Raw genomic sequence first — 13,945 nt, 5'->3', positions numbered from 1 at the left:
GGCTTTAAATTAGCGATCAATGCCAGCCATGGAACCTGGTCATCCTTTCTTGCGTTACAATAATAAAAACAGCTTATCCTCTTCGTTCTTAATGATGTTTAATGCATTCTCATGTGCAACATTGAATAAATCATCTAATTTATCCAGGAATTTCATTCGTTTTTTTGCTTCCACATCTGGGTATCTACCCAACCGCTTCTGTAAATCTTGCCATTTTTTATGTAGTGATATAACTTTTTCAACACAATGATCAGTTCGTTTTGGGGGAATTCATCCCTTTTCCCAAAAAACAAGAACTTCTTTTACAACTGAGATCACACTTTCTTTGATTGATAATTTAACAACACATAAATTGAAGAGAAGAACACTGAGTACTTGCTGATTTGAAGGTAGTTTCTCTCCTCAATTTGGTTTTTTATGTTTCCGATGAGTCTACATTCATAATCTTTCCGTAAACAGCGTGAAAGTCTTGAAGAGGATTTTGATGATGATGATGCCATTATATCGCACAAATGAACTACACTTCGTAAAGCACAAACTCACTAATACAAGAGCTTACTAAAATCTTAGCGAATAGAGCTGTAACTTGAAATCTGTCTGAACTTAGAAAACTGCCTTACTGGCTGTAAGACTTGAATTGAACTTACTGACAGTTATTGAGTGACACCATCTATATATAGGCCTCAGAACTTTCTTTATGTTTGTAGAACCTTCCACAACCTTCTCACGAAAATAGACTACTGCAACTCACTTCTACTGGGTCTCCCTGCAAACGCCATAAAACCGCTACAGATGCTGCAAAACGCTGCAGCGAGGATCTTAACCAAGTCCAACAAAAGAGACCACATCTCACCCATCTTAAAAAGCCTACACTGGCTTCCCGTCAAATTCAGAATACTTTTCAAAGTGCTCTCAGTAACCCACAAGGCACTACACAACCTGGCACCACTCGAGCTCAAATTCCCTCTCCAACTCCACACCTCTACCAGACCAGTGAGACAAGCCAACAAAAACAACCTTCAAATCCCACCGATGAAGTCAGCATTAAGCAAAAGAGCTTTCTCCACAGCAGGTCCTAAAATCTGGAACACTCTCCCGTCAGATCTCAGATCAGTGCAATGCTCCACTACATTTAAAAAACGACTCAAGACTTGGTTATTCAACCAAGCTTTCCCTTAACATCAACTTGCGGAATATCCCTGCCAATGATCCCCTCCGTGGGAACACGCTAGAGAACTATATAGACCTTCTCTAGAAATCACATATTCTTTGGCAGTCTAATTATCTAATAACATTATAATACCACCTGTTTAGCTAGACTACATTAGGCACCATACCTTTTAATTATGTTATTAACCCCATATATCTTAATCCAAGTTAATTCGACCTGTTCATTGTAAGACATTTACTTGTCATTGTTATTGTTGAGAATGTAAACCGAATTGATCAATAATTCTGTTATTGGAAAGTCGGTATAGAAAAATGCTAAATAAATAAATAAATAAATAAGCTTCCAGAAGCATTTTTTATTTCAAATTAAATTATTTTTCAATCATATTCTATACTTCTTTTGAAAAAAGTATGACAAAGAAGATAAAAACAGTTTAATATAAAAAATATTGATTTTGTTAAAGTATGAAACTTTAGGGTCTTTGGGGGGCCATATTAATATTATCTGATTGAGATGAAATTTTATAGAGAGTACTTTTACATGGATTGGAACAATTTTGGGGGTTGGGAGATGAAAAATATTTCAGTTCACAAAATCATATACAACTAAGGGCCACTCTAGTGGCCACAATCAAACTTTGAGCTATCTGTGGAAGAGACCTGCACAAAGTCCAGCCAAGGTCTTCAAGCGATTTATGGAGAACCAAACCTTTCTTGGAAGATCCAACCCATAGAGAACTCTTGTAGGATCCTCGATGAGACCCTTCTTAGAGTGCCTGTTGGTAGCCTTTCACTAGCCCAACTGTTAAATGCCTCATCACAAACTAATACTAGCAAGCCAGCCTTTTAGAAATCAAATACCTTTCTTTTAATTTCAAATATGCCTAATTTAATAAATACATATATACAGTGCATACATCTGTGGGTTCTCAATAAGCTAATGAACTTGCCCATTAAGGGTCTGATTTTTTAAATCATTGTACATGGTAATAACATGCCCTGTTAGCCCTGACCTTTAAAACCCCGCTGATCTGCCTATATTTTTTGTTTTGTTTTGTTTTATAAGTTACATGTCATCCATAGCGGAAGTAAACGTACATGGCAGAACACCCCAGCGCAAAGTGTAAATATTCACTTACAATCCTGAAACTTCCATGCCCTGCCCAGCCCATGCCCTCACTCCGCTCCTTTTTGAAAACGTTTCATTTGTACACGCACTGGCTCGACATACTCGCACAATCCGTAATTGATGTATGCGTTGGGCTTTTAAAATCCATCCTTTAATGAGGGTAAATGGCTTGAGAATAGGTTACATTTATGTGCATAATTCCTTTGAAAATTCACCTGTTAGGATAAATGTCCAGCAGATAGACCCAGTTTAAGACCATCATTAATTGAAGGATAATTGATGCCCACACAATAATATATATATTGCATAGATCAGAACAGCAGCAATTTAAATGCAAGATCATTTGCAAGCAGTAATCATGAGTGAGTTGAATCTGAAGAAAGTTGTGCTCTCTAAAGCTCATGTGTTACATCTATCTTTTTATAGTCTACTCAAAAGGTTCATGGTTACTCCAGGACCACTGCAGCTACTAGAACTGTGCTACAATCAGACAGTAGCCATGTGATACAGAGTGGAAAGCTAAGAAGGATATCTAGATAGCCTTTATCTTCTTGTTCCTAGTCACTTTCCCTAAGAGTTGCTCCCGAGTATTTTTGTCAGGTCTCAGTAAAATGATGTAACACTTGGGGAAGAAAATACAAACAAGTAACCCTGCACTGGATGAGATGATCCCAAAAACCTCCACAGTGACCGTGTACTTCCCCTGAGTGCTCAGATAGCCAGGGACGAAGGACAGCCAGACACTCAGGAACACAAGCATGCTAAATGTGATCCATTTGGCTTCATTGAAGCTGTCGGGCAGCTTGCGTGCAAGGAAGGCCACCAGGAAGCTGACACATGCCAGGAAGCCCATATATCCCAGCATGCACCAGAGTGCAACATCTGAACATTCATTGCACTGAATTATGATAATGTCAGTCTTCAGTTTCATGTTCTTCTCTGGGAAGGGAGGGCAGATCAGTAGCCATGTGACACAGATGAGGACCTGAAGAAATGTGCAAGTAGAAACTATCACAATGGGGACCCGGGGTCCCAGCCACCCTCTCAAATTACTGTTGGGCTTTGTGGCATTGAAGGCAATAACCACCATGATAGTCTTGGCCAACACACAAGAGACACAGAGGACAAAGATGATGCCAAAGGCAGGTTGACGAAGCAGACAGGTCTTTGGCTGAGGATCCCCAATGAAGAGCAGAGAACAGAGAAAACTGAGCACTAGGGCACCCAGGAGAAGGAAGGAGAGCTCCCGGTTATTGGCTTTGGCGATGGGGGTGTCTCGGTACTTGATGAATATGCACAATATGGCAGCTGTAATGATGGAGCAGGAAATGGCAACAATTACCAAAATGGCTCCCAAAACATCCCGATAGGAGAGGAATTCTATTCTCTTTGGGACACATTCACTTTTTCTTCCATTGGACCACTGGTCGCTCGCACACTGCCAACAGATATTGGAATCTGGAAATCAGAAAATCAGATGTTAATGAGTTGCAGAGATAATGCTTCCCCCTGCCCTGATAATAATGGTTATCTTTTAAGAGCTGGAACAGGTGACATTTCCTAGCTGACCATGGAAGTTCTTAAAGAAGTTACAGATTTTATTTATTTTAAAAATGTATAACCTGCTCTACCCAGGGACTCAAAGTGGTAGAGCAGATCCAGATAAAATAAAAAATTGGCCCTGGTTACCCACAATTTGAGGTTTTTGAATCCCTGAGCTTTTAGGAATTTAAATGTACTTTGTCAGGATCAAGGGAAATATATATTTTTTATTTGACTTTTGTGCCTCTCTAAAAATACTTCCAGATGAGTTATTAAGTTATCTTCTTGGATTGGTAAATGGTTTGTTGGTGGAAGATTGTTCCCCTTTGTTTCCTGGAATCAGATTTTTGATTGCTTGTTGGGAAGAAATTTAATAATGAACTCCAAGAAAAGTGAAATTTTGAAAACTGGTGGCAATAATCTGGATGTTGTTCTTATTTCAGTCAGTATGGATTCAACTATTTTAAACCCTACCCCATCAATGAGTAATCTTGGTGTTAGATTTGACCCTAATTTTGATCTGGTGTCTTATATTTCACAAACAAGTTTCACTGCTTTTTTTGGAAGCTAGAAACTGGTCATGAAATTGCAACCTTTTCTTGACCTAAAATCTACTAAGATTAAGTTGCACTTGGACTGAGCGGCTGACGTATAGACTGCAGGTGGTTCCGAAGGTGGCAGCCAGAGTAGTGTTGGGTTGTGCTAGGTGGGATTCTATTATTCCTGTCCTGCATGAACCACACTGTTTTCCTATGGGAGCCTGCTGCCAATTTAAGATCTCAAATAAACCTTTCGAGCACTGGGAACACCATAAGAATAAACCAGCATGCTATTTTTCAAAACACCAGGTGAGATCCAGTCAAGGTGCTTTGCTGATGGTTGCTTTCATTTAAAGAGGTGAGGTGGATCTGACTTCGGACAAGGTCTTTCTCAACAGTTGCTCCCTCCCTCTGGAAGTCACTATCCATGGATATTGGATTAGAGTTGCATTATTGTACTTATTGGAAAAAAGGTAAATCTCATCTTTTTTCCCATCTTGAGTGGTAGGACAGATCTTTTTTTCTGGGGAAGGTGATGAAAGTAGTAAGAAAATATTTGGGATCTGGCTTTAGAAATATTTGTGTCATTTAAAATCTGATGAATTGTATAGTCATTTGAAAGTAGGTAGGAGCGTTGTGTATAAGGATGATGGGGAATTAAATTACTGTATTGTGAGCCTATTGCTGCACTTATTATGCTGACTTGATGTATGTTTAATCTCTGTTAAGGGTTAGTATGGTGGGATGGTCTTGGGTGGCAATGCGAAGAGGTGAAATTGTGATAAAGATGATCTGGGGACCTGGTATCTTATTTCTTGGTTTTATTGATTTTGTATTTTGTTTTATGTATTGCAATTCTTTTTGCTGTGTTGTGCACCTCTTTGGACAGCCTAATTTGGGTTGGGGAGACAATTAATAAAACCATAAATAAAAAAGTACATAAACTGTATTCTTTCTAATAAATCTGGATTTTACAGATTTTTAGAACTTGTTTGCAAATTAAATTACTGATTGCAGTTAAAGCATAAATCAACTGATAAGACATCATGATTTTACCAGAGGTAAATCTTGTCAGACAAATCTGATCAATTTCTTTTAAATGGGTGACCAGAGAGTTGGATCAAGGAAGAGCACTAAATGTACTGTACTTGGATTTCAGCAAGGCCTTTGACATGGTTCTGCAAAGAGGACTATAAATAAATTGTGCGCCCTTGGTATGGATCTTAGTGTAACTGGCTGGGTTAGAAAGTGACTGAGTGGGAGGCAAAAAGGGTAGGGGTAAATGGAGTTTTCTCTGAGGAGCGGTTGTTACTAATGGTGTGACTCAGGGATTGGTCCTTGGACTGTTTTTTTTTTTTCAACATTTGTGTAAGCGACATAATGGAAGGGTTGTCGGGAAAGGTTTATCTTTTTGCTGATGACACCAAAATCTGTAACAGGGTGGAAAGCCAGGAAGGTGTGGAAAACATGAGAAGGGATCTAGTAGAGCTCACGGAATGGTCTAATGTCTGGCAGCTAAGGTTTAATGCTAAAGAAAATGCAGAGTAATGCATTTAGGATGCAAAAACTCAAGTGAAAGGTGCAATATTGGAGGAGAAAGTTTTCTAAGCACAAAGGAAGAGTGGAATTTGGGGGTGTTTGTATTTGATGATCTTAAAGTGGTCAAAACAGGTGGATAAAGCAATGGTAAAAGCCAGAGAGATGCTTGGCTGCATAGGGCGAGGAATGGTCAGCAGGAAAAGGGAGGTGATATTGCCCCTGTATAGGTCACAGATGAGACCTCACTTGGAATACTGTGCACAATTCTAGAGACTGCACAACCTTTAAAAGGATATAAACAAGATGGAGTCGCTCCAGAGGGTGGCTACTAAAATGGTCAGTGGGCGTCCTTCTAAAGCATATGTGGATAGCCTTAAAAATCTAAACATGTATACCCTGGAGGAAAGGCAAGATAGGGAAGATATGATAGAGCCATTTAAATATCTCAAAGGTTTCCATGCACAGGAGATGAGCCTCTTTCAACAGAAAGGAGGCTGTAGAACGAGGGATCATGGAATGAGGTTGAAAGATGGTAGACTCAGACTTAGGAAATATTTCTTTACAGAGAGGATGGTGGATGCATGGAGCAGCCTCCCAGAGGAGGTGGTGGAGGCAAAAACAGTAGCTGAATTCAAGAAAACATGGGATAAATACAGGGGATCTCTAAGGAAGTGATGGGAATTATAAAGCTAAATTAATTGGGTGAATGGGCAGACTAGTTGGGCCATAAGGTCTTTTTCTGTCATAATGTTTCTACGTTTCTAAGCTGAAGCCATAGAAGAAGAGCAGTTATCCTTTCTACAGGAGGAAAGGATTTTCTATTAGCTACTGACTACAGGAGCAGCTGCTTATATCACTTAGGGCCTCATTTTCTAAAGTATCGCAGGCCTGCGATACTTTAGGGAATGAGGGGCAGGGGGATGAAACGGGGGTTGGGCCTGCGATCGCTGCCGGTTTCGCACCCAATAGCGTCACCATAGAAGGTGTAGCTATTGGGAGCGAACTCGGACGTGAAAAGGGCCTTACCTTTTCATCGTCCGTGGCATCTTCGTGGAGTCGGCCCCGGTGACGCCCCGACTCCTCCTCTTCTGGGGCCGACTCCGCCCCCATTTTGGTATCGCATGCGAAAAGGGACATTTCGCATGCGAAACGTCCCTTACCGCATGCGATACGTTTAGAAAATAAGGCCCTTAGTGTCCATATGGCTGGAGTCTGTCTGTTTCTGTCCTGGAATTTATATAGTGGTTGAAAATATTATTGGAAAATATTTAGTTCCGGTGGCAATGTGCGTCACTCAGCCATACCATCCTCAGCTTTTGCACCTTTTTCTGCAGACATGATAGAAGCCTCTATGACTGAGCAAATATGAAACATCTAAGGATTCAAGGCCTATTGAGGCGCCATTCTTTGCGTCCTGTACACACCCCAGCCTTGACTGAATCTTTTGAATGCTTTTCAAGATTAGTGGCTTCCTTTCTTGAGCTGAAGAGGAATTTCTAGCAGTAAAGTTTCACATAGCACACTCTCCCCCTCATCTTCAAGCACCAACAAATCACAGATCCGTGTGTGATGTGATATAATGGCAGATACTAGCTAGCAGTAAATGCTTCTGTTTTCAGTTACATGAAATCCAGCAGACACCATCATCCTACATTGTCTTACCTGTCGTGTTGGAAATCTCTCCCTCAGTGCAGGGGAGGCAGTCGAAGCAGCAGAGGGGCCGTCCCTTCCGAGCCGCCTTCCTGTAGCCGAGGCCGCAACTCTCGCTGCACACGGAGCGTGGTACCTGACGGGGAGGGATGGAGACAAAGAGGGAAGGGAATCCTCTTCTAAATAAGTTATTTAAAATCTGTATTGACGGGGATGAATAGAAAGCGGGTATTTAGTTGGTAGGACAGGAACTGGATATTCCTGGAACAGAGCAGGCGCTAAAGGTCTCAGCTGCGAGTAGCCGGGACAGGTGGTTCTGTTCCTCTGGATACTCCATTTCCTGACACTAGCACGCTGGCCACTTCCAACAATGGTGATCATGCCTTCTGTGTTCTACTATGCCAGCCAGCACAAGAAGGTAAATGGCTCTGGTTTTTGTTCTGTGCTCGTTAATGGGGTTTTGAGCAGAGAAACAGAAGATGCCACCAATGAGAATAGTTTGATATTACTTTATGGCACTGAACCATTTAGCGGGTAATTTTGTAACAGCCCTCATAGGAAAGTTGGCAAATGAACACATAAGTGACAGTGGTTTTCAAATCTAACTTAATGCTTGTATGTTTGCTTTAAAAATGACTCCACCAAAGATACCTGCAGGCTATTACACCTGTTGATTTGCACACTGAAATTTTACGAGGAAATTTACATGCATAAGTTTCAGAATCTGGAAATATGCACATAAGTCCAAATCCCTCTTCACTCCTGGGAACGCCTCTGCTCAGTCAAGGTAAACTTACGTGCATACAAGACATATGCACGTAAGTTTGCTGGCATAACAGATGGATGTTTTTATAACAAGTCATTTCAGTGGATAAAGCACTGTTTTACCTGCAGAAATGCCTTTGAAAATGACCCTTCCTATGTAGCTCCTCATACACTGGTCAGAAATGATGATGTTGATTAGTGTGTAGACACTCTGCTTCACCTAGGATAACTCAATGCCAGTTTTGTTCAAATCATAATGATGCTGAAAATGTTTGGATCTGTATCTCTAGGCTCACAACAGGTTTTAAGAAAACTCCTGCTCCCTCTCTCAGTGTGTGTACAGTAGGATTATACCCAGTGATGGGGTAAGTTGGGAGTGGATGGGGCAGTCATTGGAGTCCAAATCTAGAGGAGATCCATGGAGGACTGGAAGAAGAAAAATGGTAAAGGGGGAATGTGAATGAAGATGGGGGTGGGGGTGGACTGTAGCTGGGGCACCACCTGGGGTCCAAGGCACTCTTAATCCATCGCTGGTTGTACCTCTGTGTATTGTGTGTGCCACTGGATGGCACTAATGTTGATGGACATCTCCTGCCCTTTGGGTAATCTTGAGTCGAATCTTCCCACCTTCACATCGTGGATGGTGCCATCAGGTTTCAGGTGCCAGTTGATGATGTCATACACAGTGGGGGGGTTGCCATTGTTGTCAAAGTATATTTCCTCTCCCATCTTGTTCTTGAAGCGCACCTTCCTCATGTAATGAAGGAACTGGGGAGAAAAGCAGTTATGAGTCACGGCCATGGTGACGATTTGCAATAAAACATTACTAATGTTTCACTCAACATGGTGAAGTTGGTGCTCCTGAAAGACAGTGGGCCAACATTACTCAAAAATGAAGTCTTCCATATAGTATATTTACAACAATGCAAGCTTCCACAGGTCATTGAATGTCAAGTGGGCTGTAGCTCTGATCTAAAGGCCCCACATTTATCTCAAGTAATGGTCTAATAGTTCGCAGTTATGATTCAATACAAAAAAGTGCAGAGCTATGCATCTAAAGTACTGAATTCTGAGGGAGTGATTCTCATTTTGCGGGAGGGGGCTGAGAAATAGATGTGCAGTGCCAGGAAAGAGACTTTAGGATAACACTCTCTGATGATCCCAGGGTAATGAAACAGTGTTATAAGATGCTGGCCAGAGACAGAGGGATGCTAGGATGCACAAGAAGAAGAACAAGTAGCAGTAAAAGAGGCAATGATGTTTCTTTACAGGTCATTGGTGAGACCTCACCTAGAATTCCGTGTTCAATTCTGAAGGCCGTATCTCTGAAAGAATATACATAAGCCAGAGAAAGGCAATCAACATCGTGTGGGGACTGCCCCAAAACCCACAGGGAAAATAACAAGGCCTGAAATGGCCTACCAGTGAAGATGATGGAGGCAAGTACTTCACACATTTTCTGGGCATGCTTGGGACTCTTTTGCAGGGTAGTGTTAAGAAAAGAGTTGAAGGAACAGAATGGAAGCTGGTGCTGGGTTGTGTATGGATGTTATATGCTTATTTAACTAGAGTGAAAGAATCTAAACAGGCCAGTTTAGTCTTTTTCTACCATCATTACTATGTTATCTTAAAGAATTATCTTTCTTCTGACATGCAGTTTGAAAATAAAATTTACTGCACTATCTCACCTGCCATGGTTTGAAATTCCAGATGTCTGCACATGTGTTGTTTGTGAAGGGCCCTTTTCCTAGTACACAGGACCACATATCATGTAGGGTGTAGGCCACAGAGTAAATTGCATTGTACATGTTATAGCTGATTCTCATGTCAAACAGTTGTGAAATTTGACCTTCAAACTCTTCCAGCTTCTCGGATCCAGTGCATACAGTTCTAGGTGTGCTGGCATCTATTTTGGCCAACACGGTCAAGTTATTCTCAGGCCACTGGCACCCAAATATCTCCATCCATAATGGTTTGATAAATATGTCACTTGGAGAGGTAGAAGGATGAAGCTTAAGAAGGAACTCATTGAACCCTGGCATGTCACCTTCATGAACTGAAAATCCAATGGTACCACTCAACATACGAGCATGTTCTTTCTTTAGGTGAAGGAAATCACTTGACCAGCCTTCAGAAGCAATCCATACCTTTCCAGTAACATTTGCTCTAGATAGTTCCTCTATAACAGGCATGAAAAATGACCTTGGAGTATACACCAGTATGACATTGGCTAATGATTTCTTGACCATTGTAATAATGAGCTTAAGTTTCAAAGATGTGGAAACCATAGGGAAAGTTTCATGGAAGGCAACACAGATGCCCAGCTTCAAGAGTTCTGCCTTCAAGAGTTGGGATCCTAAAGTACCATAGTCATCTGAACTGGACAGCATTCCTACCCATGTCCAATTAAAATGTGCCACCAGCTGTGCCAGTCCCAGAACCTGGACTTCATCGCTGGGAAGCATTCGGAAAAAGGAAGGAAAATGGATCTTGTTGCTCAGCATAGGACTTGTTGAGAAGTAACTTATCTGAAACAACAGATGACATGTTTTAAAGAAAGGAAATCCAAGATTCCCTAAAAGACAAGGCGCAGGGATTTCTCCAATAGTATGATATTATTAATATTATGATCATTAATGCTCTCTAATGCTGTTGGGCTAACTCAATGGGTTCTAATCTGAAGCAAGTTGAAAAAGATTTGTCTGAGTAACTGATACACCCCAAGATTACCATTTTCCATCCCAATGACCAGCAAAACTTTACCTGGGTATCTTTATACCTGGATAAAATTGAGTCAGATCATAAGAGGCAGGGCGTTCTGGGGGCATTCCAGGGGCATGACCTAGATCTAGCTGGATAGTGACAATATTCAGTGTAACTGATAAAAATTTAGGTGGGCAAGTCTGGTTGAGTAACTCACAGTCCTTGTGTAAAGTTACCTGGGTACCTTTGGGCAGGCATATTCAACGGCAGAATTAAACAGGTAAGTCTGACTGAATATACAGGCTAATATTACCTGAGTAACTACCTGGGTAATATTCTACTTGCTGCACTACTTAGTAGAGTCTTTTTTGTAACTATTCTGTATGTTTTCCAAAACTGTTTCTGAAAATAAGAGAAACAGTCATCAGTCTACAGGTATTTGTTTTCCTACCTCCAGGGTATTACTGCACCTTCAACCTCAATGACAAATAGGGACATTTCAGATAAGATGGCTACATCTTACCTGGGAGTACCTGTAAAGACCCAAAATCCAAGCCATAGAAATTGAGGAAGTGGAACTGGATTCTCCAATGATGGCCGCCAGCGACACTTGGTTCTGGCACCGGTAGTTCAATATGGGCTGCTCTTGACCTGTCAGTAACCAAGCAGTGCCCTCCAGAGCTCTGGTGATTGAGTAGCAGGTGTCATAAATCTGGAAGCCCAGGCTGATGTTGGGGAGGAGGGTTTGGTCTTGGTTGATTTCGTTGATGGAGAACACCATGGCTTGTGCCCAGCCGTACGCTCTGGTGTATATTCTAAGGAGTAAAAGGAATTCCACACTTAGCAGGTGCGCCCCCTGCTGTGAGGTTTGTCATCTGATCACCTTTGATTGCCTCAGGCTCGTGCGTTTCTGTTCTGTGACTTCCAGATAATGTCTCCCTAGCTTCCAGTCCTTGTTTTTCTTTGAACTTGTCATGCACTGTTTTCTGGGCTTTGCCCTCTCAATTCCCATAAAAAAGACGGGCGTTCTAGTCCCGGGCTATAGAAATGTAACGCAACTCGGTGCTATATGTGAGAGATCATTAATACAGAAGAATCTTCAGTAAAGCCTTTTCTTTGGAACAACAGTTCCAGGGCAAGTGCTATTTCCTTGTTGGATGCAAGGATCTTGAGAGAATCTCAAGTAGGATCTTTAAGATTAGCTCCTCCTCCCTCCCCCAAACAGATGGGAAAGAACCCCTGAACTCCTGTCTTTTGGTTCGGGACATAGGAAAGGGGGGCGGGGGTTTACGTTAAAAATCAGTCAGGTCAGATAATACCGGTTAGCAGCCGAAGTAACAGAGGAGAGCCCCCCCCCCCCCCCCACCATCAAACACACACACATGGACTCTAACTGGTCGACTTTCAAAGGCTTGCGCGCACCAAAACTGTGACTTTGTCCCGCAGGCGACGCATGGATTTTAAAAGGACCACGGGTACGGCATAAACAAAGTCTTCAGAAAAAGGGGAGGGGCGCGGGCGTGGTCTGGGCGGGGCATGGGCGGGGCATGGGCGGGCTGGGACTCCACCATGGAGTCAGCGCATAAGTAGTTACACACCAAAGCTACGTTGGGGTCCTCTATCGCATAACGTTTACTTCTGCTTTGGATGGTGTGTTAAGTCGTATAACAAAAAAAAAAAAACAGGCTAGTCAGCGGGGTTTAAAGGCTCGGGGCTAATAGGGTAAAAGGGAGGCAAGTTGGCTAGGGTGGTTTAGGAAGTCCTCTCCTTTACTGGAGTGAACTGGGAGCGAACTGGTAAGAAGGCCGATTGCGCCGCCGAGCAAACCTACTGAAATTCCCCCCACTTACGCGCTCAAGATGGCATTTGCATGCACATGCACTTGTCAATATAAAATCGTGCTCACGCGTACGCACAGATAGCTGATTTTATAACATGCGTGCCTATGTGCACATATAGGCATGTATGGTATAAAATCGGTGCGTGCAGAGGTCTTAAATTTTACTTCTTAATTAGCACCTGCAGGAAAGCAGAGACAAACATGGGCAACACCTACAGGGAATTAAAGAGCAGAGGAACATACAAGCGGGCGACTGCAGCAGGGAGTGACAGAGCAGAGACACGTGCACAAGCAGCACCAGCAGGAAATCACGGAATACAGGCACACGAGCAGCCTCCACCAGAATCATCCTTATGTACAAGATTTAAGGTGAAGATGAAAAGCAGACATCTTACGTGCTGCAGAGAACGGGTTGTCCAGTGATCTGGTTCTCCGGCGGCAGCCAAGTGAGGTGCACTGGAATTATTCCTCCAACCAAGATGTCCCCGTCCTGCATTAAGCCCACCTCTTTCTGGCTCTGGAGGGTGCAGCCCTGGGATGTGCAGGGAGCAAGGCTCATCGCCAACAGGACCACCAGCCCCAGAAGTGTCATGGTGCAGACCGGCACATAGGGTGGGCTGAGGAAATATTATGGATCACCAGAAACACCTGAGCCAACTACCAGGGGTCAGCGGCGCAAAGGTAAAATTATAACCGGCAGACTTATGATGAGCAGACTCTGCTGTGCAGAGACAGATCATTTCATCATTTGTAATATACAAGGAGTGCTGCACACTCTAAGCCTTTTTTTGGTGACAGTGCAGTCTCTCACACTCTCTTCCTTGCTTTATTGTCATCTAGAAGATCAAAGGTTTTATAAACGGTAATAAAATTATGACAATACAAAAACAAGATGTAATGGCATTTCAGATCAAGATCTGACAGCTAAATAAAGAGGCCATCCTCTCTCTTCCTCTCCGACTCACTCACTCTGTTTCTTTTTGCACCTATCTGATTCCCTGTCAGTCTCTCCTGCTTGCTTCTTTGAACTTCAGATTTGTATTCAAGAAACTTTATCGGCATGGCATT

At 42.4% G+C, this 13,945-nt stretch overlaps 1 protein-coding gene across 1 annotated transcript; it reads right to left on the bottom strand.

Moving 5' to 3' along the window:
• Positions 1-2,831: 2,831 nt before the first annotated feature.
• LOC115077440 (extracellular calcium-sensing receptor-like) lies at positions 2,832-13,469 on the bottom strand. The gene is made up of 6 exons (XM_029579731.1): positions 13,273-13,469; positions 11,561-11,852; positions 10,023-10,862; positions 8,875-9,102; positions 7,582-7,705; positions 2,832-3,757 (listed from the first exon to the last, which is right to left on the bottom strand). The coding sequence occupies exons 1-6, from the start codon at positions 13,467-13,469 to the stop codon at positions 2,832-2,834; spliced, it is 2,607 nt and encodes an 868-aa protein (XP_029435591.1).
• Between the last annotated feature and the right edge of the window lie 476 nt (positions 13,470-13,945).

Source organism: Rhinatrema bivittatum, chromosome 16, assembly GCF_901001135.1.
Source record: "Rhinatrema bivittatum chromosome 16, aRhiBiv1.1, whole genome shotgun sequence".
NCBI classification, from domain to species: Eukaryota; Metazoa; Chordata; class Amphibia; order Gymnophiona; family Rhinatrematidae; genus Rhinatrema; species Rhinatrema bivittatum.
The sequence above is the reverse complement of the archived record's forward strand: the minus strand, read 5'-3'. Positions and strand labels throughout refer to the sequence as shown.

Bases quoted from the DNA above. Each gene is read 5' to 3' on its own strand.
- LOC115077440 (XM_029579731.1), bottom strand. From the start codon at position 13,469: ATGACACTTCTGGGGCTGGTGGTCCTGTTGGCGATGAGCCTTGCTCCC. The intron at 11,853-13,272 runs GTAAGATGTCTG...TTTACTCCTTAG, and splicing joins CAACCCGTTCTCTGCAGCAC to AATATACACCAGAGCGTACG. The intron at 3,758-7,581 runs GTAAGACAATGT...TCTGATTTCCAG, and splicing joins AGAGATTTCCAACACGACAG to ATTCCAATATCTGTTGGCAG.